The sequence below is a fragment of the Vulpes vulpes genome, chromosome 9 (assembly GCF_048418805.1).
Source record: "Vulpes vulpes isolate BD-2025 chromosome 9, VulVul3, whole genome shotgun sequence".
NCBI classification, from domain to species: domain Eukaryota; kingdom Metazoa; phylum Chordata; class Mammalia; order Carnivora; family Canidae; genus Vulpes; species Vulpes vulpes.
In genome coordinates this window covers 97,116,149-97,143,456 of record NC_132788.1, presented here as the reverse complement: position 1 = coordinate 97,143,456, position 27,308 = coordinate 97,116,149, and the positions used below count along the sequence as shown (strand labels likewise).

The window sequence follows — 27,308 nt, the reverse complement described above, 5'->3', positions numbered from 1 at the left end:
GGGGTTTAAGGTAGGGAGAGCCCCTTCTCTCGCGCAGCCGGAGGCCTCCAGCAGGCAAGGGCGCATGCGCAGAGCAGCCCCGCGGCCCCTTTATAAGCGCTGAAGCGGCTCTGGGGCGAGCGGAGCGCAGGGCGCAGGGGCTGGACCCGGCGCGAGCGAGCAGAGCCGGAGCGTCCTTTGTGCCGGGCGACCGCCCCGGGATGCGTCCGAGCTAGGAGTCAGGTGGGGGGTCCGTCGTGGGGAGGGGGCCGCGTTGGGGAAGAGGTCCTCGCGATTAGAGACAGAGCACGGGATTGGGGAGGGGGCCTGGGATCAGAGAGAAGCCCCCAGAGCAGGGAGGGGGGCTGAAAAGGGGGAGGGGAGACCCAGGTTGGGGAGAGAACGCTAACGGGGAGGGCGCTCGGGAATGTCAGGGGGACTCAGATTTGGGGGTCAGTCCCCGGGTTATCCGGGAAATGCAGAGACAATCTCAAGGTGGGGAGGGGGCCGGGCTCGGGGTGGGTCTCAGAATTGGGGAGGGGGCACTGGGAACCAAGGCTAAGGGAGGGAGGGCACCCCGACTTTAGAGAGTTGGGGACAGCCAGATGCTATATGAGGGGCTCTAAACTGGGTATCCGGGTGTCCGAGCTGAGACACCCCAGGATTTTAAGTGGGGATTCCCAATTTGCAGATGAATGGAGGAATCCAGGCTGGACTGCAGCGGGGAGGGGGCCCCTCTTGATTTGCCTGAGTCCGATGGAAGAGGGTCCTCCCTAAGTGTGAATAGCCGTGGGGAAGGGGGGCCCTACTGTCTCCCTCTCCTTTTGGCCCAGGTCCTGTCACCACATCCCCTTCAGGGAGGAGGCTCTGGGGGGCTCCATCCCAAGGTGGTCCCTGTTGTTCCCTTAGATCTGGTGTCCCTTCTCCCAGGGAGTACACTGGGTCTCCCAAGTGAATGCTGGGTGTGAGTCCCCAAAAGCCCCCAGTTAGGATCCCCAGGACCCATGAGGGCACCCAGTCCCAAGAGGGGGGCAGCTCCCAGCACCTCCACATCTGACTGTGTCCTCACTGAGAGACACAGACTCTTGCCTCACCCCTTCAGCTCCATATGTCCATATGGATGCTGTGGAAGTCCTGGCGTTTTGGGGGCACAGGCACTAGGAAGTAGAGGGCTGGGACCCCAGGCCCAGCCTAGGCAGGAGCGACCCCCATTTCTGTGCATGGGGCTTTGTTCCTCTCAGCAGCATTAATGGGAGACAGCCAGGATGAAGAGAGGGTTGGCGCTGGGCCCCAGCGGGGGACGTGGGGGAAGGGCAAAGAAGGAGGGGTGGGCAGATCGTGGGACCTCAGAACCCAGCAGCTTCGCTGCTTGCAGACATTCTCAAATGGAAGGTGTCCCTCCCCCCAGGAGGTGGGGGCTTTGTGTGTTTGTATGTGTGTCTACCCCATGCTGAGAGAGGTTGTGTGCCTGTGGAGGGTCTGGGGTCCTCTGTGAGTCTAATGTGATCGAGGTTGTGTCTTTGTCAGGAAACTTATGCCAGGGGCCACATCACCAGGTGGCAAAATGATGTGTGCCCGCCAGTCACCAAGGCCACATTTATCCAGCCTGGTCTGTGCCAGGGACTAGCATCACCATGTGTGAGTGTGTGTGAGGAACTGTGTCTGACGGTATGGCCTCATCGAGGGGTTTATGTGGGGAGCCTGAGACTGTGGGTGTGTGTCTTTGTGCAGAAGACGTGCTGCCTGCCTTGTAAGTGCCCATATTGTCTCTCTTTGTTAATGTCACTGTGAATCCGAGTGTGCGCGTGTGTCTCCCAGGCTCTGAGTCTGGGGTGTGTGGCTGCATGTACAGAAAGGGGGTCCTTTCCGTGGGATTGGAAGTGTGGACCCTGACCAGGGGTGACGTGAGATATGGTCTGTGTGCAGAGTTGGGGAGCTAATGCGGGGATGCTGGGGTTCAGGTCCCAAAGGGGCAGCCTGAGATGGTTTAGAAGCCTGACTTCCATTCTCCTCTGAGGAGTTCCATGATCATGCCCATGCACACAAACATGCCCTGACTCCAAGGCCAGAAACACACACATGTGCTCATGGCCCCTGCGGAAGGGCACTTGGACCTGCAAATCTAAAGACCACAGTGGATCTCTTATGCTCCACGCAGTGCACAGAGCTGCTGCAGACCCATGCACATATCCATACATCACAGGGCACAAGTTCACATCCTTGCCTGGACACACACCCCGACGCACACCCAGGCACACAAAAACGCCTGCTGGCAAACTCACCCACATTCAGTCCCCACTGAGAGAGGCAGCCGTGTGTGTGTGTGTGTGTGTGTGTGTGTGTGTGTGCCCCCCGCGCTTGGGCGCGGGCGCGCGCGCGCACACACACACACACACACACACACACAACCTCTTTCCGGGCCGCCCCTCCTCCAAGGCCCCACAGGCCCCTGATTGCATATGCATGAGGCTCGTGCATTATTCATGAGGGGACGAGCCCCAGACAGCTGTGTAAATGCTCACCTCTGGCTGCTCTGGGGAGGAGGTATTTTAAGAGAAGGGGTGTGGGTGTGTGAGGGTGCAAGTGGAGGGAACAGAGTGCATCTGGGAGGGCATGTGTGCACGTGGGAGGGTGCACCTGAAACTCACTGTGTTGGATCACCTCTGTACATTTGCATGCGTACATGAGGATTTGTATACGAAAAACTGATTTTTTAATTTGACATTTCTAGCACTTCACAAGCTCATTCCACCCTCTGTGGTACATGCTGGATGGTCTCCATTTTATAGGTGGGGAAACTGAGGCATAGAAGATGAAGCAGCATACAGTCATACAGTGTATGGAAAATAGAGACAGAGCTTTTTTAAAAAAGTAATCTCTACACTCAACGTGGGGCTCAAACTCAGGACCCCAAGATCAAGAGTCACATGCTCCTTCAACTGAGCTAGCCAGGCACCCCTAGATGTAGTCTGTGCTTTTAACCAGCCAGTGTGTGTGTGTGTGTGTGTGTGTGTATTCTCTGATCACCCCTTCCTAAGGCCCTCTTGTGGCAGGTGCAGCCCAGAGTCCTGCCCAACCCTCTAATACCTTGCCAGGCCTTGAACAACCATCAGGGGACACCATACTTATTTAAGGTTCCAAGGTGGAGAAATGAGGACAGCCTGGAATGGAGGCAGAAGTTGCTGAGGTTTATGGGTTGGTGGTTGGGGGCACCATCCCAGGGCCTGGACTCTGCCCTGCTGTGCAGCCCTAGGCAAACTGCTAGCCCTCTCTGAACCAGAGGAAGGCAAGGAGACCAAATGGGCAGTGTCGCCGCGCTGCCTCCCTAGAGTTCAGCACCACGGATAGGTCCCTGGCTAGCCTCCCAGTAGGGCCTCTGGGAACTGGGAAAGGACGCTGGGGATGGGACCAGTTGTCTTCTGTGGCCCCCATTCTGGCTCTGTCTACACTCCCCTTCTCAGTGCTGTTTTTATTAGGGTAGGGGGGCAAGAGCTGAGTTTATAGAGGATGCTCTAACTTGCCATTTGTCCCCACCTCCTGAACTCCAATGAGGGGAGTGGTACAGAAGGCTGGGAGACTTTAAGGAGGGACTATCTCCCCAGGGTTTCTGGTCTCTGGAAGAATGTGAGGGCTGGAAGGGCACTGCTGTGTCCCAGTGCCTGGATTGGGTCTTACTTATAGTTGGCACTCAATAATTGTGCATTTTATTCCTGAGAGCCATAACCCCTAGAAAAGGCTGGACCTACAACTGGAGTTTCTCTGTAGACCTAGGAAGCATCCTCACTAGGTGGTATGAAGTCAGGAAGAAGGTGGGGTGGGCAGGGGTGAGGCCCCTGCCTCCAGCTGGGACTTGGCAGCCTCTCAAAAATCTCAGAAACCAAGAATAGAATCTTGGCGACAACCAAATCCTGGAATTGAAGCTGAGAATCGTGTCAGTCAGCAAACCCAGATTAAAGGCTGGCTTGGAGGCCAGCCTACTGCCAGGACTGGGAACCCCGGGCAGACTGGGATTGCCTCCTGTCCTCTAGGAGCCCCCAGTCTTACGGGTGAGGCCAGCCTGAAAAATGGGATTTTGATCTTAGTTGTGTTAAGGTCAATATTAATGAAAACAACAGCTCAAGGGAGCTTTGCTGGCTCAATTGGAAGAGCATGTAGCTCTTGATCTCAAGGTCATGAGTTTGAACCCCACATTGGGTGTAGAAATCACTTAAATTTAAAAAAAATTTAAATAATTACAACAGCTTAGATTTACTCCTTCATGCCAGGCAGTTCTAGGCATTTTAAATGTAGTGACTGTGTTTACACATTTATTCCTTCCAACTACCTGATGTTAACCCTATCTAACCTACAAAGAAACTGAGGCACAGAGAAGCTAATCTACTTGCTCCAGATCACACAGCAGGGAACAGGCATAGAAACAACCCCAGGTCTGATTCACTCCAGCACCCATGCTTCTGATGTGAGATTTCACTGTTGGGATTCTGAAGTCAGCTGGTCCTGGGTTTAGATCCTGGATCAGCCCTTGCTTGCTAACTATGTGACCTTGAGTGACACACAGGCCTCTCTAAACCTCAATTTCCAGATCTGTGAAGGGGGGCACTTGGTCCTTCCACACTGACTGTCCGGGAGGACTGTACGTCTCCCCCATCTTCCCTCTCTTTCCATCTTGTTTTCCAGGTCCAGGATGGGGACCACATCTGTCTGGGCCTCAGGCCTCCTGATGCTCCAGATGCTGCTGTTTGTGGCTGGAGAACAGAGTGAGTTGGCTTGTGAGGTGGGAGAGGTTGGGTTCGGGGGTACTGACCAGATGGGGAAGCTTTTTAACTCTGGAGCCTTCTCCTGCTGGCTCTCTGGGTTGGTCTGGAGAATAAAATGAGAATAGATGAAAAAGGTCTTTGAACAGTCAAAAGCGAACAAGACACCTGAGAAGTTATTTTTAGTCATTGCCAGTGGAGGCTGGAGGTTTCTGCCTCTCACTGTTTTGCTGAGATGAGCTGAAGAGAGAGAGGGAGAAAAAAAAAAAAAAAAAAGAATAGTGCAGAGATTGATTGGTGATGCCTGCCATGGGTGGGGCAATAGCAATAAGGTATATGTGACTCTACCTGGCATCTCCCCAGTGGTAGTTAAAAGCCCAGGCAAAAAAATAAATAAATAAAAAATAAATAAAATTTAAAAAATTAAAAATAAATAAAAATAAAAAAATAAAAATAAAAGCCCAGGCATTAGAAATGCCTCCTGATTTGCTCTGTGATCTTAGGCAAGTACAATGATGTCTCTGAGACTCAGTTTCTTCAACTCCCCTCCCCAAAACATGATGTGATATGGCCACCTCTGCCTATAGTTATGAAAATCAAGTGAGCTGGGGCACCTGGGTGGCTCAGTGGTTGAGGGCCTACCTTTGGCTCAGGTCATGATCCCGGGGTTCTGGGATTAAGTCCCACATCAGGCTCCTCCCAGGGAGCCTTCTTCTCCCTCTGCCTCTCTCTCTGTGTCTCTCATGAATAAATAAGCTCTTTAAAAAGAAACAAATCAAATGAGCTGATTGCTATGTATGAAGTGCCCATTAAATAGAAGGTACTCCACAAACACAAACATTTCCCTTCTAATGGCTGCCTCTTACTTAACTTTGGGGAAACTATGACTCAGAGAAGGATAGTGACTTTCCCATGGTCACACTGTGTGTCAGTGACAGAGAGTCAATTTCTGGCAGCCAAGATCTTGATTTTTTAAAAGATTTTATTTATTTATTCATGAGGGACACACAGAGAGAGGCAGAGATACAGGCAGAGGGAGAAGCAGGCTCCCCATGGAGCCTGATATGGGACTCGATCCCAGGACCCCAAGATCGCTACCTGAGCCAAAGGCAGGCCCTCAACTACTGAGCCACCCAGGCATCCCCAAGATCTGGATTTTGAGTGGAGGCATAACTGTGAAGGGATCTGACCCTATTACTCCTCTCGTGCTCACAGACTGGGGTGCACATCACAGATCTGTTGACTGCATTATGATGTTGTAGGCAACCTACCCTCTCTGGTTTCAGTCTCCCTATCTGTAAAGTGAGGGGAATATCAGTCCCTACTGGTCCTTGTCTTTGAGTCAGTCCCCTTTCCACGTTCTCCACTCTAGGCACACAGGACTCCACTGCTGCTGCCTCCGCCAACATTGACAAGGGGCTCCACATGCAGAAGGTGGGGTCAGGGTTGGTCCGGGCTGCACTGGCAGAGCTGGTAGCCCTGCCCTGTCTCTTCACCCTGCGGTCATGGCCGGGTGCAGCCCGAGAAGCCCCTCGGATCAAGTGGACCAAGGTGCGGACTGCATCGGGCCAGCGACAGGACTTGCCCATCCTTGTGGCCAAGGACAATGTGGTTCGAGTGGCCAAGGGCTGGCAGGGACGCGTGTCACTGCCTGCCTACCCCCGGCACCGGGCCAATGCAACACTGCTCCTGGGACCCCTGAGGGCCAGCGACTCTGGGCTTTACCGCTGCCAGGTGGTAAGGGGCATCGAAGATGAGCAGGACCTGGTGCCCCTGGAGGTGACAGGTCAGTTGGGGGCAGGGGAGAGGATAAAGCTGGGAGGGGGAGGGACTGAGCCTGAAGCTCACCCACAGAATGTCACCTTAGAGATCACTCCTTGAACAATGATTCCCTTTCAGTTCTTCTGATAAATTCCCAAAGAAAGTCTCCTCTGGGACTTCCCTTTCTTTCTCTAACATTTCTCTCTCTTTTCACTAAGAGAGAGCAAGTTCTGGCTGTCTCTTGTGGATCACAGTATTTTATAGGCTTTTATAACTTTTTTTAAAGTCCCTTTCATGGTTACCTACTTTCACATAAGACAAAGGATATTGACTTTCTATTTTAAACAGGAATGCCAATTTCCTTTTGCAATAAATTTATGTTTTTTTAATAAAATAAATTTGTTTTAAAGGGTGAGGTTTTCTTTTTAAAGTCAACTGAAAAATATATTAAGTAAATAACAGTTCTCAAATACCTGTTTTTTTTTTTTTTTTAAGAGAGTTTTTTTTTTTAATTTTTATTTATTTATGATAGTCACAGAGAGAGAGAGAGAGGCAGAGACACAGGCGGAGGGAGAAGCAGGCTCCATGCACCGGGAGCCCGATGTGGGATTCGATCCCGGGTCTCCAGGATCGCGCCCTGGGCCAAAGGCAGGCGCCAAACCGCTGCGCCACCCAGGGATCCCTCAAATACCTGTTTAACCAACTCCTGTTTTAAATTCTTTCTGTTGAAGTATCTAGTGTTTCTCATTTCCTAACTGATCAAGATAAATGAAATAAAACAAAATTTTAATTATTAAAGCAAAGTCCTAGAACAGGGTATGGCACAGTAGAGCGCAAAAAAATAATTGACAGAGGACTAAGTGAATGACCATTGTGTGGAAAACATCCTTGGTGGATGTGGCTCCTTTGTGTGGATTCTTGCTGGGAAGTTAATTTCCCTTAACCTATGTTGGCCATGGGCAAGTCCCTGCATTCCCCCAGCCCCCTGGTCTTCCTCCACCCAACAGTGTCTCACTGCATATTTTATGGGACCAGCCAACTATCCCTTTTCCAAGGCCTTGCTGCTCAAAACTGATAAATCTTGAAGAAAACTGGTAAATGGTGAAGGAAGTAAATTCCACCTCTGGGCTTCAATTCATTAATTCAACTAAACACTTATTAACACTACCATATGCTAATCTGGTGCTGGGGACATAATCATAACTGAGATGCAGCTGTTGCCTTCCAGGAATTCTGATAAAATAGAAAAGGTTTCGTTCCTTTGTCTTGCTCAGACATTTCTTTCATCCCCAAAATGGAATTGGAATTTCACTCACAGTGAGCCCATTATTGATGTTTCACATCCTGACTTACATGTCGCCTCCTGCAGGAAGTCTTCCATGACTCCATTTCCAGGCTGAACAAGAAACACTTGATTTCCCATTGCCACCTGTACTTCCCCAATCAATGCATGTACTTAATTCTTTTTTTTTTTAATATTTTATTTTTAAGTAATTTCTACACCCAGTGTGGGACTTGAACTCACAACCCCAAGGTCAAGAGTTGCATACTCAAACAACTGAGCCAGGCAGGTGCCTGCCCCAGCATGTACTTATTTCTTAAAAGGCAGAAACTCTCTCACTCTTCTCTATGCCTCCTATCACCTCCAGGGTCTAAACCTGGGCATGGAGAGTGTTATTTTTGAGTCAGATCATCCCGGATATGAATTTTGGCTGTGCCTCCTACTGGCTGTGTGGAACTGGACATGTCCCTCAAACTCTCTTAGCCTTAGTTTTCTCCTCTGGAAATGGGGATAATCATAGTGTTGTTGTTAGATTTCAGTAAGATCATGCTTATGAATGTTTTTTACATGGTAAACATTTGACAATTTCTAGCCCTTTATGGCCATTGTTATCAGTTATCTAAAAATAGGGGTATATCATCTGGAGTGGTACAAGGCAGCATAGGGGAGCAGGTCTATTATTATCAAACTGGGGGAAGGGACTTTTTGCAAGAGGGAGGTCTGTTCTTGAAGATTCCAGCATAATCAGCTCCTCTCCTGGATGTTCCCCTGCAGGTGTTGTGTTCCACTACCGGGCAGCTCAGGATCGCTATGCACTGACCTTTGCAGAGGCCCAGGAGGCCTGCCGTCTCAGCTCAGCCACCATTGCAGCCCCACGGCACCTGCAGGCTGCCTTTGAAGACGGCTTTGACAACTGTGATGCCGGATGGCTCTCTGACCGCACTGTTCGGTGAGGGGGTACATAGAGTTGGGACATGGAGTCCTAACCCCTGGGGAAAGATGGTCATTGGGGGCCCCAGGTGCACACATTTGAGAGGGCCCCCCCCTCCTTGTCTTGTCAGGTATCCTATCACCCAGTCCCGTCCTGGTTGCTATGGTGACCGTAGCAGCCTTCCAGGGGTGAGGAGCTATGGGAGGCGCGACCCACGGGAACTCTACGATGTGTATTGCTTTGCCCGTGAGCTGGGGGGTAAGTCTGGGGCTGGCAGGACACCCCCACTTCCCTGAACCCCCGTTACCTTCCCCACCCCCATGCCTCCCTAAGTCCTTGCCTAGCTCTCCTAAGTCTCATCCCTCTCTAAACCTGCAGCCAGAATCTGGGCTCACCCTTCTCTGAGCTTTCCTTCCCTCCCTGAGCCCCCCTCCTTCTCTGTGCTCCTTCCCTCTCTCTGAGACCCTATCCCTGCTCTGAACCTTTTTTCTTCCCTGGCCCAGCTCCCTCCTCCTACCCTCCTCTCCCTCTCTGAGCCCCCCACGCCAATCCCCTCCCTTTCTCTGAAGCCCAACACACTCAAGGGTCTGAGTTACCTTATTTGTAAAAAGAAGCTAAGGCCCTCTTCTTAGCACCGCTTGAGAAGTAAAGACGACGACCGGGCGGGGCGAGCCCATCTGCCACCACCCAAACCCGGCCCTCCTGGGGTTTAGAGTGGGACCCCCTTCCCGGGCTCCGGGGGAGGATCCCCCAGGCCCGCGTGACCTTCACCCGCGCCTTCCCGCAGGCGAGGTCTTCTATGTGGGCCCGGCCCGCCGCCTGACTCTGGCCGGCGCGCGTGCCCAGTGCCGCCGCCAGGGCGCCGCGCTAGCCTCGGTGGGACAGCTGCACTTGGCCTGGCACGAGGGCCTGGACCAGTGCGACCCGGGCTGGCTGGCCGACGGCAGCGTGCGCTACCCGATCCAGACGCCGCGCCGGCGCTGCGGGGGCCCAGCCCCGGGCGTGCGCACCGTCTACCGCTTCGCCAACCGCACCGGCTTCCCCGCGCCCGGAGCGCGCTTCGATGCCTACTGCTTCCGAGGTGCGTGTAAGGGCGCGCCCCGAGGTTGCAAGCCAGGTCAAGGCCACGCCCCCGGGAATTTTGCTTTCTAGTGGAGGCGGAGCCCAGACGCGGGAGAAGATCCTTGGAAACAAGGTCTGCGATAAGCCACGCCCTCGGGGTAGGCCACGCCCCCAGTGCTGGCCTTTCCCTAGAGTCCCGCCCTGGGGGTAGGACCGCGGCCTGAGACAGCCAAGCTGCTCTGTTAAGAGGAAGTTCTGTTTAGAGGAAGTTCTGTTTGTTTAGAGGGTGGGGTATATCTCTGGAGATCCCTGAAAAACACGCTCCTGGGTGGAGCATATTTTAGCTGGAGGCTTGTGCATAAATATCCCCTGGGGAGGAAGTGCTGCCTAGATTAGCCATGGCCCCTGGACAGGCCCCTGGACAGTCACACCTCCAGGGACTAGACTAGGGAAGACCCCAGTCCTTGGAATGGGACCAAAGCTTCAGAAGCTGCACACCTGACTTCAAGGACCCAAGTCCAATGTGCAAGGGGAAAAAATATCCTTTGTAAGAAGGCCAGGCTCATTAGGAGCTTCCCCCCCTTGGGGCGGAGCCACAGCCCTAGTGTGATCTGTCCCCCAGGATAAGTGTCCACTGCCTGAGCTTTACCCAGTAGCCATGCTGTCTCTTGACCTTGACAGTGGGTCCTAGCCTGAACTGTGGGAGTGATAACTTCACACCTCCCTCTCTCAGTCTGGGGGATCCCAGAAACCACCCAGAGGTTTCAGAGACAGAGGGACGCAGAGAGAGATATACAGAAGGTCTGTGTTGCAGCATGTTGGAGTGGGGGTAGATTTCAGGCAGAACTTCCCAGCCAGCCCCTGGACCTAACACAACCTTTTTGGCTTTCTCTCATAGCTCATCACCCGACACCACATCAACATGGAGACTCAGAGACCCCCTCATCTGGGGATGAGGGGGAGATCCTGTCAGCAGAAGGGCCCCCAGCCCAAGAACTGGAGCCGAGCATTGGGGAGGAGATGGTCACCCCTGACTTCCAGGAGCCTCTAGTGTCCAGTGGGGAGGAAGAGCCTCTGATCTTGGCAGAGAAGCAGCAGTCTCGGGAGACCCCCAGCCCTGCCCCTGGAGGCTTCACGCTAGCCTCAAGGCCCTCCCTGGAGGCTGAAGAGGCATGGCTGAGCCCAGCGGCCCCCAGCCCCAGCAGCCCTAGCACTGCAGTGGGCACACACACGGAGGCAACTCCAACTGGCCCCATACCCAGGAAGAGGGGACGCTTTAAAGGATTGAATGGGCGCCACTTCCAGCAGCAGGAACCCCAGCAAGGCCTGGAGATGGGGCTTGAGGCTGGCACCCAGCCCCCGACCCCAGAGGCTCCTGGGAATCACGTGGAGCCTCTGCTGGCCACCGGAGCCACAGATGCCTCAGGGACTAGCCAGAGCCAAAGCCCCTGGGCTGTGCTGACCAATGAGGTGGATGTGCCTGAGGCTGGTGAGTGGGGTTCAAGGGGGAGGTGGGACCTGCCTGGGGATCTGAGGGGGCACAGGAAGAGGCTCCAAATCCCAGCTGGGTCCCCAGGCCCCACCAAGCCTCAGAAGCCCCCTCTTCCTTGGGCCTGGAGCCAAGGGCACTCAACAGAAGGAACTGCTGAGAGATAATTAGAATTACTCTTGTTGATATTGTTGCAGGTTCCCCTGGTGGCAGGAGCCCTCCAGAGTCCTGGCTGTGGCCCCCAACCGTGGTCCCACCTAGCGTCCCAGGCCCCAGCAGGGTCCTTGGCCTGGAACCTGAGGAAGCCAAGGGCCCCAGTGTGAGGCCAGCCACTCCTGACCTACCCTGGTCCCCCTCAGAGGGCACTGCCCTGGCACTCAGCCCCTCAGAGGGCCCCAGCTCGGCTTCCTGGGAGGTAGCTCCCATGGTCTCTTCTCCAGACCTCCCTGTCATGGCCATGCTTCGTGCCCCGAAACTGTGGCTTCAGCCACACCCTACGCCCCTCCCCACGCAGGCCGACAGGGTCGAGGGGCATAGTGAGGCCATGGCCACTATCTCACCCTCTCCTGCCTCAGAGACTGAGTCTATCCCCCAGGACCCCATCCATCCAGAGGTGTATTCCTTGTCCCTCTCCTCAGTCTCAACAGGACAAGGTAGAGAGGCCACATCCCCAACAGTCAGCAGCCACAGAGCAGGACATCCAATAGGTTTCTCGCAGACAGCCACAGACACACAAACTGGACCCAGTCCTGACTCTCCCAGGGCAGACTTTGGAGAAACTGGGGGGACCAGCCCTACTAGGCCCAGCAAAGCTGAGCTCCCCAGATCCACTCCACAAGCTTCTGTGGACAGGAATGTGGAAGATTTTGCCCCCACTGAGACAGCCATTGAGCCCCCAGGAGTGAGAGACATCTCGAGGTCTGACTCTCAGGCCACCATGGACGAGGCACAGGGCACGTGGCCCTCACTGCACAGTGAGGAGTTGGACTCTCTCCCCACATCTGCACCCTCGGGGGTCCCCAGAGTCTTCTTGATTCCTGGGGTCACCCAGAGTTTGGAACCTTGGGCTGCTATAAATGGAGAAGCCATGTTGGGGCCCACGGATTCCACAGCCACCGTGGATCCCAGTGATGCTGGTAGGATTTGGGAACCTGGATCCCATGTGGTTGAGGGAGCCGAAAGCCCCCCAACCTTGAGCCCTCAAATGGCTGTGAATTCAAGCATGGCAATGTCCCTCTCGTCCCCGGACCCGGGGGACAAGGTTGGAGTCCTGGCTGTGTCCACAATGGCCTCCTCAAGCTCCCAACCCCATCCAGGGCCAGAGGGCCAGGTGGTGACCCAGGGAACACTGGGAGACTTGGCCCCTTCACATGAGGGCAGTCCCCCAGGGGAGCCTGGTTTTCCTCCTTGGACACCGAAAGCAGCTGGCATGGACAAGCCTGTCTCAGTTTCCTCAGGAGAGCCTACAATGCCGGGGGACACCCCCAGCACCCATCCACCTGCCTCCCTGGACCCAGAGGAGTTTGAGCTGGAGGTCCTGGCAGGGAGCCCAGAAGTGGAGGGCTTCTGGGAGGAGACAGCAAGCGGAGAAGAGCCGACCCTACCAGGGATCCCTGGAAACAGGAGTGCAGAGGAGGGTGAGTTCAAAGCTTGTGACCTCCTCCACTGTGGCCAGGGCTTGGGGAAAAGGGGCTGGGGAGCCCAGAGCTGGAAGGAAGAGTTATACACAGGGGCCCAGGAAGGTTTTTAACAGGGGAATGATGTTGGAGCTCATCAGGCAGAGTTGAATTGCAGAAAGGGTGTTCCTGGAAGAGGTACCAGCTGAGTAAAGGCCAGGAGGTGAGGTTGCACCTTTGTTTTGATGCACAATGAGTAATGGGGGAATAACGAGGCATTGGATGGAGTTTAACTTGGGAGGTGATTCCAGTCAACAAATCATGCTCGTGTCCACTCTGAGCCAGACAGTGCTGTGAGATACTGGGGTCTGGCCTTCAGTGATGCCTCAGTCCAGAAGACACCCCCTGGTGGGGCTGGAGGGAGGAGGCATGGCAGGGAGGGCTTTTTGGTCAAGTGGGAATTGCAAGTAGACCTCCAGGGAAAGTGGGTACTGGGAAAAGGCAGAAGGGGTGGGCATCACCCCCATTTTGTAGAGAGCAAAATAAGGCTTAGGGGAAGCATGACTGCCTCCTACTCAGTGGCCACACTTCAAGCAGAGCCCAAGTCTGTGGAACTCTTAACTGTTCTATGTCCAGAGGAGTTCCGAGAAAGCCAAATGCCCTATTCTCCTGGGGCCAGCTCAGCCTGCAAATTCTGGCTTTTTTTCCTCCCCTTTGGTCAACTGAGCCTTAAAAAAAAAGAAAGAAAGAAAAAAAGAAAAGAAAAAAGAAGAAGAAGCAGCTAATTAAAAGACACTTTTTCTGAGTTCCAAAACACTCTTATTAACACAATTGGTTTTACAGTTGCTCCTTTTTTTGAAGGCTAAGTGTCTCGGCGCTGCAAATAGCGGATGCAGCGTTTCATTGCCCATCCTGTCACTCTGGGCTGTGTCTAGGACTGCTCCTCTTTTCTCAGATGCCCAGGAGGCAAGTGGACTCTGGGCAGAGGCGTGAGCATCAATAAAGGCTAATGCTTATTGGTACCTGCTGCACGCTTGGCTTGTTTTGAGCACTTTACTGGAATCAACCTGGTTAATCCTTAAAATGTCCTGGTGGAAGAAGTTCTAGCAAGATCCTTACTTTACAGATGGAGAGACTGAGGCATGGGAAAGTCAGGTGACTTGAGCAGAATCATATAGCTGAGGAGTGTAGATGATAAGATTTGAATCCAGGCCATGTGACAACAGTGTGTCTCTAACACTAGGTAGTACATGTTTCATTGCTATAAAACCAAACAAACACCCAAGGTCCTGGGGAGGGGGTGAGCTCACCCAGGCAAGGAGCAGAAAAGAGAATGGTGGTGGGGGATGGGCAGGGGGAAGGAGGCTCAAAGCCAAAGGAGCTAGAGAAGGGGTGATCAGAGAGGTGGGAGGGAAAACCATGTATAAGGGGGGTGCTTTGGGTGGAGCCCCCAAGACCACAGCTGGATCTATCTTGGATTCTGCTGGTTTCTTGGCTCCAGACTGAAGCCAGTGGCAGCTTGGGTGGAGGGAGGCAGCCAACGCTGGGGGAGACCCAAGCGCCTACCCACCCGCCCCGCTTGTAGCAGAAATGCTAATGAAGCCAAAAATAAAAGCAGCACCAGTGAGCGACTGAGTCACCGCCAGCCCGTGGGTAGGTGTCGGCAGCTCAGGGCACCTGGTAGGGCTCACGCGTCCCGGCGCCCGGCAGCCCCATGCGTGTGCACACACGTGCTGGGGTGGCACCAGGGACAGATACAGCCAGCCACAGGCCCCTCTGGCCATCCATGGGGGCACCTGCCATCACCCCACGGACAGGCGTCAGCCACTACAGGAGGACCAGCAGCTTTCATTAAGTTAACAAGCAATTACTGAATGCCTGCTGTGTTTCAGGCCCCATCTTGAGACCAAGTCCCTTGTCCTCTGGAAGCTGACATTCTAGCACTTTGCCAATGATGGAAATGTTCTGGAGCTGTCTAATATGGTAGCAACCAGCCACGTGTGGTTACTGAGTCCTTAACGTGGTTCATGTGACTGAGAAACTGCCTTTTTACTTTTATTCCATTTTAATTTAAACTTAAATAACTATATGTAGCTGCCATGTAGAACATCACTGCTCTGGGGAAAGGCACCAACAAATAATGATAAACCTAGTAAATAAGAAATTATATTGGAAATCAGAAAGTGACATGGGCCAAAGAGAAAAGTAAAGGGTGGGGGATGCCAGTGGGCATTTTCTAGCTGTGACAGGGGGTCAGAAAGGCCTCTCTAGCCAGATGAAATTTGAGCAAACCAGCAGAGGTGAGGGAAGAGCCATGGGGAGATCTAGGGGAAGAACATTCCAGGCAGAGGAAGTAGCCTGTACAAGGACACTGAGGCAGAGCCCGTGCCTGGCATGTTGTAGGAATGGCAAAGCCAGTGTGGCTGGAGCAGAATAAGCCAGGGGAAGAGAGGAGGAGGTAGGGCAAGGAGATGTTAGGAAAAATTCCACAGGGCCCTGTGGGTTGCAGTAAGGACTTTGGCTTTTCCTCATAGGGTAATGGGGAGCCATAGAGGGACCTAAGCAGAGGAGGGACATGACCTGATTCAGGTTTACATAGGCTATCTCTGGCGGCTTTTGGGGAGAACAGCCTGTGGAGGGTGACAGCAGAGATCACACCTGTGGGTGTGAGAGAGGAAGCAACTGCTTATTACCATCTCAATTTCTTATGAGTCCCTGGACTAGGCAAAAACAGAAACAAGTTCTAGGTTATAGGGGCCAGAGAGAGGGCCTTTTTTTTTTTTTTTTTAAGATTTTCTTTATTTATTCATGAGAGACACAGAGAATGAGAGGCAGAGACACAGGGAGAGGTGTGCATCTCTGCAGATGGAGCCTGGAGATGCAGGCTCTCTGGAGATGCAGGCTCCCTGCAGTAAGCCTGATGCAGGACTCGATCCCGGGACCCCAGGATCACGACCTGAGCCAAAGGCAGATGCTCAAACACTAAGCCACCCAAGTGCCCCGAGAGAGGGCCTTTAACTGAGCCTCCAGAGCTTTGGAGGGCAGTCTTGGTTCTGGTACTGTTCTGCTGTGTTAATTTAAGCCAGGCCCTGCTCTTCTCTGGGCGACGGGTCTAGTGTCTGTGCAGTAGAAGATGAGATACTGTCCTGGCAAGGGATAGGGATGAGCCTGGGATAGGATGAGAATTCTTGCTCTTCCTCTCCCAGGCCCCAGGGTGGAGACCACCCACAAAGGCATCTGGGCCTCTGAGAGGGGAGAGGCAGAAGGAGACTTAGCTGCCTCCCAGGAAAACCCAGCTGATGGGGGTAATTATGGAGGAGGGAGACAAGGACACATATTCCTAATGCTCCCTGATGTCAAGGATACTGCATACTGAGCAATGCTGAGACCCCTTAAGATGCCTCAAATTGATATAGACAGAGCCAGACAGGGCATTATGGTCAGAACTGGGAGAGAGATGAACTGTTTTTATTTCTATCTGGTAGATGAGACAACTGAAATTCAGAGATGTAATTTGTCCAGAGTCCCTAGTGAGTCCCAGGGATTGAACTAACCTCTCTGATTCCAGAGCCCATGGTTATAACTACTATCATCTACCACCTGTCCATACTGTAACCACTGAGACTGCATCAAAAAAGATTGAGCCACCAGAATGAGGGAGGTGATGATTCCCACTATTGCTAGTGATGCTCATACCCCACTTGGGACCTTATGTCCACCTCTGTGCTCCAAACTGTGGGAAGTACAATGACCATCAGGGCATGTCCAGAAGAAAGGGACAAGTCAGGGAGGCTCTTAAACCCACGTTCCAGGAGACTTCCAAAAAGAAGCTTCAGGAAACCCATTCCAGTTCAGTTTGCATAAGCCGAGTGGTCTATAGCTGCTCTGAACAGTTCCTGAGGGGAGCAAGATCCTCATCACAGGAGCATGCAAGAGGAAATTGGTAGCTGCCTCTGAGAAGTTATAGAGGGGACTCCACGGAGACGGTTTTGGGAGTCTTAGGTCTGGATTCTGGGAAGGCAGACAACATGGTGGCCTACTTCCTCTCCACACTGCCTGTCCATTCTGCAGCCCCCTTGGATCCATGCGAGAACAACCCTTGCCTGCATGGTGGTACCTGTAGAGCCAATGGCACCATGTATGGCTGTAGCTGTGACCAGGGCTTCACCGGGGAGAACTGTGAGATCGGTGAGTGCCCCACATTCGGAATCTGAACCTAGACTTGTTTGAACCAGAGCCCTGGGGTCTACCCTAGCAGACATTCCCATGAGGATTCAAGGATCACAAAATGCTGGCTTCAGATGCTCCCTTCCCCTCTCCCTCTCCTTGGATCCAGTAAATCAGTCCCAATTAGCTGAACCAGCACCAAGCAGCTGGGGACCAAGGTTCAGGTGTGCTGCCTCCCATTACTACCAGGCAAGGATTAGAGGGGAAGATGAATGATAAGGCTCAGACTCCTCCCAAATCCAAGGGGGCTCTTCCTAGCCCCAAAAACCCCAACACAGGAAGCATGACAAATTATGAAATTTTAATGTAAGTATAAATGATATCAATCTTGAGCTCTGCACATTATTTCATTGACTTCCCAACCACACTACTAATTATAGAATTATAACAATAAATATAAGCAGTATAATTTCTTGAGCTCTTCTTTTGACCCTCCACTTACAACCACCCTTGAAAAGGTGCTATTTTTATCATCACTTGGCAAAAATTAAAATGAGTCCCAGGGAGGGGAAGTGACTTGCCCAAGTCACACATATACTTCAGGCACTGCTTACACAGGAATTGGTAGGAGAGCTCAAATGATATCTAGCTTCACCTACAAAAAGCTGCATGCCTCTGTGCAAGTCCTTGCAGGTGCTCTGGAACTCAGTTTCCCTAAGTTCCACATTCTGAAAAGACCCTCCATCTTTGACATTCTGTGAGTCTGCTTGCCAGAGTATAACCTTCAGTGTTCTGAAGTCCAATGGAACATTCCACACATTGGCTCTCAGCTGGCCCAGTGGCATCTGCTCTCATTAATGCTAATTCATGTTAATTGTGTGAGGTTCCATCCCCTTGACCTCCAGAGTCATTGGGCCATCTGTGCAGACCACTGTTGCTTCACTCAAGTCCAGGATGGATGGTAGGATCATGACCTCATCTTCTGCCTGGTTCCTTATGGGGACTGGGAACCAAGGGGAGGCTGACCTCTGACTCAGTCCCATCCCACCCTCCCCAGATATTGATGACTGTGTCTCCAGCCCCTGTGAAAATGGAGGCACCTGCATTGACGAGGTCAACACATTCGTCTGTCTTTGCCTCCCCAGCTATGGGGGCAGCCTCTGTGAGAAAGGTGAGTATCTGCCAAGACCCTAGAAATAGTACCAAGAGTGGGGTGGGCTGCTGGGCTGCATATGTCCCTCACATGCTTCTATTTCTGTGGCCATGAGTTGAACAGATGATAAATTGTTGTTTTGGGATAAAACTCACAGGACATAGACTTATCCTTTTTAAAGTGTACAGTTCAATGGCATCAAGTACATTCATGGTGTTGTACAACCTCTCCCTATTCCCAAGACATTTTCATCACCCTGATAGGGAATCTTGTATCCATGAGCAGTCACTCCCCATCTACCTCCTTCAGCCCCTGGCAGCCACTTGTCTACTTTCTGTCTATGGATTTGCCTGTTCTGGACATTTCATATCCATGGAATCCTGCACTACATGTCATTTGGTGTCTGCTTTCTTTCACTCAGACTGATGTTTTCCAGATTTATCTATATTGTTGTGTGAATCAGTGCTCTGTTCCTTTTTATGGCTGGATAATATTCCATTGTAGGGATAGACCACATTCTCTTTATCCATTCATCACTTGGTGGATGTTTGGGTTGTGTCCCCCTTTGTGGTTAATGTGAAGAGTGCTACTGTGAACATTCGGTATTAGTTTTTGTTTGGACACTAGATTCCTTTCTTCTCATCCCATTTTTTTTTTTTTTGTTTATACCTGGCTGGAATGGCTGGGCCACATGGCAGTTCTGTGTTTAACATTTGGAGGGACTGCTAGACTGTTTCCCACAGTGACTGCACCATATGACATTCCCACTGGCAATGTACAAGGGTTCCAGTTTTTCCACGTCCTCACCAGCACTTGTTATTTTCCTTTAAAAATTTTTTTTTTAATTTTAGCCATCCTAGTGGGTGTGCAGTGGTGTCCCATTGTGGCTCTGATCTGCAGCGTTTCCCAATGACTAAGAATGTTAAGCATCTTTTCATGTGTTTATTGACCATTTGCGTAGCTTTTTGGGACAAATGTCTATTCGATTGAGCCTTTTGCCAGGAGAGAAATTTTAGGTTGTCCTGAAGCCCATTTTCTGAGTTCCCAGATCCATACAGAGAGTACAGCCAGATCAGAGAAGGAGACATCAGAGTTGGGATGAGAGGGGTGGGTATAATGGTCTCCAGTAGAATCACTTCCTGCAGCAGAGAAATACGGGAGAGGGGAGGTGACTGAGGTAGGGAAGAGGCTCAGGGGGATGGGGACAGGAAAAGGGGTGATCTGGCCCCACAATGACCTTGGGTTTGGCCCTGTCTATGGTGCACTTGCTCATGGCCAGCGGGGTAGGGCGTGGCCCAAGGCCAGTCTCCCTCATACTCCCATCCCCCCTCTCAGACACAGAGGGCTGTGACCATGGCTGGCACAAGTTCCAGGGCCACTGCTACCGCTATTTTGCCCATCGACGGGCATGGGAGGACGCCGAGAGGGACTGCCGCCGCCGAGCTGGCCACCTGACCAGCATCCACTCGCCTGAGGAGCACAGCTTCATTAACAGTAGGGACTTTGGGGTGGGAGGGTCCCTTTGCCAGGGCATCCTCTAGGGTCCTGAAGACACTACCTTTCTGAAGCTGTGTTCATTAATGCAAGCCCTAACCACTTTAATTCATGTGTCCATTTATTCACTTGTTATTTCACAGATTCACTTCATTCATTAAGTCACCAAATATTTACTGAGTATCTGCTATGTGCCAGGCACCATTCCCAGATGCTGGGACACAGCAGTGAGTGAGACACAGATTGTCCTGTCCTCAGGGATTGACATTCTTATATGGGGGCTATAGGCGAACAAGTAAATATCTAATTAAATAAGTCTATACTATAATTTAGCTGGTCCTAAGTGCACTGATGACAAATAAAACAGACCCAGGGGAAAGAGGGCAATGAAGAGGCATCTGTGAAGTGGGGGATGAAATGAGGATGGAGCTCTGCAAGAAATCTAGAAAAACCGTATTGCATCAATTAAATCTGGCATTTATTGATTTATTCATTATTCCCGTGCCATTTGTTCATCCATCCAATTATTCACATTTCCCCCATCCCATCCCCTGGTAATTCTTTCATTTGTTAATTCCCTGGTTCCCTCATTGTTGTTGTTGTTGTTGTTTTCTACCCTGAATGTAATCAAACACATGCTTATCCTCAGTGACACTCTGTGACTAACTCCCTCACTCAGCCCCCTGCCTGCCCTGTCCAGCCCTGCCTGCTGGCTCTCCTACCCCTTACTCCCGTTTCTGCAAACATATGACGCATCTCTGTTTTTTCCTTCCTCTGGCTGTTTGCTTAATCCACAAATCGTGGCAAGACTGGGGCCTAATTCCTTTTTCATGCCTCCTCCCCGACCCCCACTCTTATCTGTGTGGGAATCGAGGAGACCAAGGGCTTCCGGCCCACACAGAGGCTGTGGGAGGGGCTGGGGTCCTCCTTTCCCACACTTTCCACCACTCCTCCAGCCCATACCTGAGGCTGGGGAGGGGTCGGCACTCCGTTCTCAGGATGCCCCACCTCGCAGGCTTTGGGCGTGAAAACACCTGGATCGGCCTGAATGACAGGATCGTGGAGAGGGATTTCCAGTGGACGGACAACACAGGGCTGGTGAGTGCCAGGAGCCAGGCTTGGGTCTCCCAAGAATGGTGGGATGTGTATGAGCCTCGTGTGCTCTGTGCTTTGGCCTGATTTTACCCTCTTGTGCAAATCAACCACAGGTCCTTGTGGCTCTGAGATTGTGGAGTTGGCAGAGGAGCTTCAGCAAAGCCCCAGATGGCCCTTGACTTTCCAGACCTTTAAACACTTGGCCCACCCAGTGGCTGAAATTATAGACCTAGGACCAGGGCCTGAAGCCTCCTCTTGTTCACTGTCATGCCCTCCAGCTGTAGACTCCAAGATATTCCCACTTCCTGCCGTCTCCTTTATCACTCACTAGGTCTGCAGTAGCCTCCCAGCCCCTTCCACAACACATGCACTTGCTACCTACATTCCTGCCCCTCCACCTGGCAGCCATGGGAACCTTATTTTAAAAATTGTGGTGAAATTTACATAACATAAAAATAATTTTAAAGTTTTCTTTAAAAATTTTTTTTATTTAAGTAATCTCTACAGCCAACACAGGACTTGAACTCATGATCCTGAGAACAAGCATCCCACTCTCTTCTGAGTCAGCCAGGCACCCCAAAATTAATAATTTTAAAATGTGTAATTCAGTGGCATTTAGTACGTTCACAATGTTGTGCAACTGTCACCTCAGTCTAGTTACAGAATATTTTCATCACCCCAAAAGGAAAACCTATATACACGGAGACCTTCTAAAAATCATACATCAAAAAAAATTAATTAAAAAAATAAAAATAAAAATCATACATCAGATCAGGATTCTCCCTGCTTTGAGTCCTCTCAGACTCTCTATTGTTCTCAAGATAAAAATCCACCTCGTCCTGCTGTGGAAAACAGTCTGGCAGTCCCTTAAAAAGGTAAAGTCGAGCAGAATTGCCACATGACCCAGAAACTTCGCTCCTAGGTAGATACCCCAAAGAAGTGTAAGCAGGTACTCAAACAGGTATTTGTACATTCATGTCCATAGCAGTCCAACTCACAACATCCACAAGGTAGAAACAACCCAAATGTCCATCAGCGAGGATCCCTGGGTGGCTCAGCAGTTTGGCGCTTGCCTTTGGTCCAGGGCGCGATCCTGGAGTCCCGGGATCAAGTCCCACATCGGGCTCCTGGCATGGAGCCTGCTTCTCCCTCTGCCTGTGTCTCTGCCTCTCTCTCTCTCTATGTCTATCATGAATAAATAAAAAATAAAAATAAAATCTTAAAAAAATAAAACAAAAGCAAATGTCCATCAGCAAACGAATGGAGAAACAAAATGTGGTCCATCCACATGAGGAACGCTATTCAGATAAAAAGCTGATATGTGCTACCATGTGGATGAAACTTGAAAACATTGTGCTCAGTGAAAAAAAGCCAGAGATAAAAGGGCACATGTTGTATGATGTATGATGCCATTTACGTGAAATATCTAAAATAGGCAAATTCGTAGAGACAGAACATAGATCCGTGGTGGCTTGGGGGCAGGCCAGAATGGGGAGTGATTGCTAATGGAGACAGGATTTCTGTTTGAAAGGATGAAAAAGTACTGGGGATAGACAGTGGTGATAGTTGTACAGTGTTGTGAATTGTATTAATGCCAATGAACTAGACACTTAAAAATGGTTAAAATGGTAAATTTTCTGTTACAGGTATTATACCCCAGTTTAAAAGAATCCATCTGTTCTACTGCGAGAACTGGCCCTTGCCCACTCAGTGACCACACTGCAACTCAGTCTAGCAACTCTGACCCCACTGGCCTCTGTTCTGTTCCTCAAACAGGATGAGCACTGTCCTGCCTCTGGGCCTTTGCACTAGCTGTGCCCTCTGCTTGGAATTCTCTTCCCTGCCCGCATCATTTCTATCCTTGGGTCTTCAGCTATCCCCTTGCCTCCTCAGGGAATCCCTCCTGGACCTTTGTTCAACTATTTGTGTAACAGTGACCCATGTGGAAAATAGACTATCAGGGAGAAAGGAAGAAGGTAGGAGGGCTAAAGGAGAGGTGACGCAGTGCAGTGGAGGCCACTGTCAGACAGAATGATGCCCACTGTGGAGATGGAAACACTGAGTCCTTAAAGTTTGAGTGGTCTGGCCAGGGGAGTCCTGCAGTAGGCAGTGACAAAGCCTGAGCCCCCCTGTTTCCCATTCCTGCAGCAATATGAGAACTGGCGGGAGAACCAGCCTGACAATTTCTTCGCGGGTGGGGAGGACTGTGTGGTGATGGTTGCACATGAGAGCGGCCGTTGGAACGATGTTCCCTGCAACTACAACCTCCCGTATGTCTGTAAGAAGGGGACAGGTATGCTGTTGCTCTCTCTCCTCCAACTCCCCTCCAACTCCCCTCCTGCCTCTCACATGCACTGGTTTGTTGTTTTATTTAAGTTTGTAAGTATAAGTCAGCCCTGCCCAGTTTTCACTACAGTACTGTGTGAGAGTGCCTGTTTTTTCCCACTTTTGCCAACTCTATGTGTTCTCCAACTTTTTGTTCTTTGTTCATCTAAGTGGGGAAAAAATAGTATCTACTTGTTATAGTAGTTTGCATGTCTTTAAGGATGAGAATAACCAACTGTTCATACGTCGATAAGCTGTTTGTATGCCTTTATTTTCCTGTGACCTGCTAGTTCATCTCCTTTGCATAACTTTCTTTTTTCTTTTAAGATTTTATTTATTTATTCATAGAGACAGAGAGAGAGAGAGAGAGAGAGAGGCAGAGACACAGGCAGAGGGAGAAACAGGTTCCACACAGGGACCCCGACGTGGGACTAGATCCGGGGTTCCAGGATCACACCCTGGGCTGCAGGTGGTGCTAAACCGCTGTGCCACTGAGGCTGCCCTCCTTTGTATAACTTTCTATAGGCTTGTTGGTCTTACTGATTTGTAAGAGCTCTTTTCATATTAAGGGAACCTGTATATGCATCTTCATGTCCACCTTTCTCTCATATTTTTGTTTATTTTTTACTTATGTTTCTTTTTTTTTTTTCATTTTATTTTTATTTTATTTTATTTTTTTTCTATTTATTTATGATAGGAACACAGTGAGAGAGAGAGGCAGAGACACAGGCAGAGGGAGAAGCAGGCTCCATGCACCGGGAGCCCGACATGGGATTCGATCCCGGATCTCCAGGATCGCGCCCTGGGCCAAAGGCAGGCGCCAAACCGCTGCGCCACCCAGGGATCCCTTTACTTATGTTTCTTTGCCAGTTTTCACATCTTTTCTTTTCATTTGTTCAGATTTATTCTTGTCTCCCATCTCCTTCATTGTTATCATGTATAAGAATTGAAGAGGGGATCCTTAGATGGCTCAGCAGTTTAGCGCCTGCCTTCCGCCCAGGGTGTGATCCTGGGGTCCCGGGATCGAGTCCCACATCAGGCTCCCTGCATGGAGCCTGTTTTTCCCTCTGCCTATCCCTCTCTCTCTCTCTCTCTCTCTCTCTCTCTCTCATAAATAAGTAAAATCTTAAAAAAAGAAGAAGAATTGAAGAGAGTGGGATGTATCTAAGAGGTTTCTGCCCCTAAGGAGCTCTTGGTTTGTGTAAAGGAGACAGACACAGTCACTTCTAGACATGTGAGGCCACAGTTGGGCAAAGGGCAGGACGTGCTGAGGGATGTATTAGTCCCAAAAAGAGAGGAAACCAGTTCAGCCCCAGATGTGGCCACTTCCCTAACTGCTGGTTCCTCTGTCTCCAGTGCTGTGTGGCCCCCCTCCAGCAGTGCAGAATGCCTCACCCATTGGTGCTCGCAAGACCAAGTATAATGTCCATGCCACTGTACGATACCAGTGTGATGAAGGATTTACCCAACACCATGTGGCCATCATCCGATGCCGGAGCAATGGCAAGTGGGACCAGCCCCAGATCGTCTGCACCAAACGTAAGTGGTTGTCCCCAGACACCTCAACACAGATTGCCAGCTATTTGTAGTCTCCAGTTAGAATATCTTATTACTACACATTTTGATCTGGCTAAATGTATCCCTGATACTACAGCCTTGCAGATAACTGAGAACTTACCAGCCTGCCCGGTGCTTCCTTCATTTCTCCTCCCCCTGAAAAGGGTTACTTCATCAGGCCACTTGCCTCTCACTCCTTTTGCCACTTGCTTGTCCTCCCTTATTTCCCTGCAGCCAGACGATCCCATCGGATGCGGCGTCACCATCACCACCACCAGCACCATCACCAGCATCACCACCACAAATCACGCAAGGAGCGTAGAAAACACAAGAAACACCCAGTAGAGGACTGGGAGAAGGAAGAAGGGAATTTCTGCTGAAGAACCAGGCAAAAGGAAGCACAACCCCCTTCCCACACCTTCTCTGGAGCCTTCACCTGGGGAGACAGAACCCAGAGAAAAACAAAAGGGTCTGGAAGCCCCCTGAGCCCCAAACCACATCCCCCATCCATAACCCTTTGTAAAAAGCTCCTCTCTCCTCTTTCTTATATACACAAGGTCCTCTTGGCAGGCATAGCCATGTGTCTGAAAAGTCAGTTCTAGTCAGGCTGAACTCTGGGAGCATCTCCCAGTGAAGGGAAAGCACAATTGGCAAAGATCATTCTTTGCACTGGTTAAGACTTTTGTTGGCACGGCTGATCACCAATTGTTGAAATAAGGCTTTGATGAGGGTGCAAGAGTGCATGCTTGGATTCACACTAAGGAATTGCTTATCACACCAGAAATTCAGGCTTAGTAAACCATCAGATGTCCTAAATGCAGGCTGAAGCTTTTAGTTAAGGTCGTTGGTTTTGGGAGTTGAAAATTACATGGAAGCACACCGCTTGAACGTGATAGCTGCTCTTCCTTCACCCTGGACTTCAGCCCAAGTTCCGTCTTTGGTCTTGGTGGATAGATGGAGTGTGGAACTCCTATGTACTGAATTTTAGGAATGTTTTAGAACAACCTCCTTCTGTGCCCTCAGAGTTAGGGATCAGAGTAGTCAGAGCAATATATGGGCAATGGAGGGAAGGTGTATTGCTTACCCTCCCAGGTCCTAGTCCAGTGCTGAGATTTGGTGGTTCTGTATGTGTGGTGAGTCTCTCTCACACACACAGATGAGAGGATGTTTAGGGCTGGATGAGCCCAGATTACTTCCCCCTCCATCTCTCAGGGAGACAAAGAACCTCCTTCCTGGACCAAGGAGGTGCCAAGTTTTCTAGCTCAGTACTCATCCCCATCCCTCAAAGAGACGTTGGTAGTGCCCCTGCCCTGGGTCCCACTCCTACTCCTGCCCCATTCCCGTCTCCATTCATTGCCTGGCGGACTAGAAACGCTTAAAACTTGAAGTAGTGACATCGACCTGCGGTCATGTTGTAGAGAAATGCACAGTGTTAAATCCGAAACACACACACACACACACACACACACACACACACACATTTTTCTCTCATCATTTTTAAAAAATCTTTTAAATGGGAAAGAACTGACTAAATCTCTTCCCCCAAATCTGCAACCTGTAAAAGAACTTTCCAAGCCAAAGGCTGGGATTCAGCTCCCTGATCTCCGGCAGGAAAAACCCACAGCTTATCCTCCATGTTTTGTCCACTCTCATCTCCTCTACTCTGGGCAAAATCTGTGGATTTGTGTTAAAAACTACAATGGGGAATGGCCCTCTGCATGATAGAAAAATAAACAAACATGTGGTCCCAGGGTTCAGTAGAAAAGGAAATGTGTTCATTGAGTCTGTATTCCTCCTGGGAAGTAATAATAGTTGACAACTATGGAGTCTATACTGTGCTAGGGATTCACACACTATCTCCTTGAATCTTCTCAATAGCCCAGTGATTTTGGAATCATTACTTCCCCATTTTACACATAGCAAAACTGAGGCTCAGATAAGAGAAAGGCACTGGTTCAAAGTCACAGCCAAGACAGGAGCAAGGATTTGGTCCTGCCTCTGTGACTTCAAACGTTGCTCTTTACTTTGGGGGAAGGGGTTGAAACATAATGGCACTCTCTCATGTACACAGGCAGATTTAGGAAAGGATTGAGAAGTGCAAACTAGACCCATATCCTTGACCGTGGTCATCAGTCTTCCCTGCTATAGACATTATCCACTGCTCCACCTTATAGTTATAGAGTAAGCCCAGGGATGTACATTTGTCTTCTTGCTTTGATAATTTCTTTTGATTTAAAAAATATAATAACATATCTTCAGTAATTCATGTCATAAAATAATTTTCCTTTGGGGGTGGTGCTGGGGATGCAACTTTTTTGGGGGGGAGTGGTCTTGGTTTATGCTCCCTGCCCTTGGCTCCCTTAGTCCCTTACTCTGCCTCCACCCCAGCTCCATGGTGGGAGGGGCTCTGGTCTTTTCTAAAGTGGGTGGTTTGTCTTTTAGTCTTTCCCTTTGGGATGTGCGTGTGTGTTTGCGTGTGCCGCGTGTGTGGCATGCGTGTGAGTGTGTGTGCGTGTGAACAGCTTCGGGTTCTGCTGGTTTTGCTGTGAGCTGCAGTGTTCTGTGGGTCTGTGGTATCTGACACTGTGGACATTAATGTACTTCTTGGACATTTTAATAAAATTTTTTAACAGTTCAACCTGC

General features: G+C 50.7%; 1 protein-coding gene across 1 annotated transcript; it reads left to right on the top strand.

The window, feature by feature from the left end:
* The first annotated feature begins 33 nt into the window (after positions 1-33).
* NCAN (neurocan) lies at positions 34-27,308 on the top strand. Its single transcript, XM_025989467.2, has 15 exons — positions 34-222; positions 4,657-4,736; positions 6,106-6,519; positions 8,551-8,725; positions 8,838-8,965; positions 9,495-9,788; positions 10,668-11,258; positions 11,456-12,895; positions 16,946-17,062; positions 18,099-18,212; positions 19,530-19,688; positions 20,704-20,786; positions 22,932-23,076; positions 24,465-24,647; positions 24,900-27,308. Exons 2-15 carry the CDS (start codon positions 4,664-4,666, stop codon positions 25,043-25,045), a joined length of 4,062 nt encoding a protein of 1,353 aa, XP_025845252.2. The 5' UTR covers positions 34-222; positions 4,657-4,663; the 3' UTR covers positions 25,046-27,308.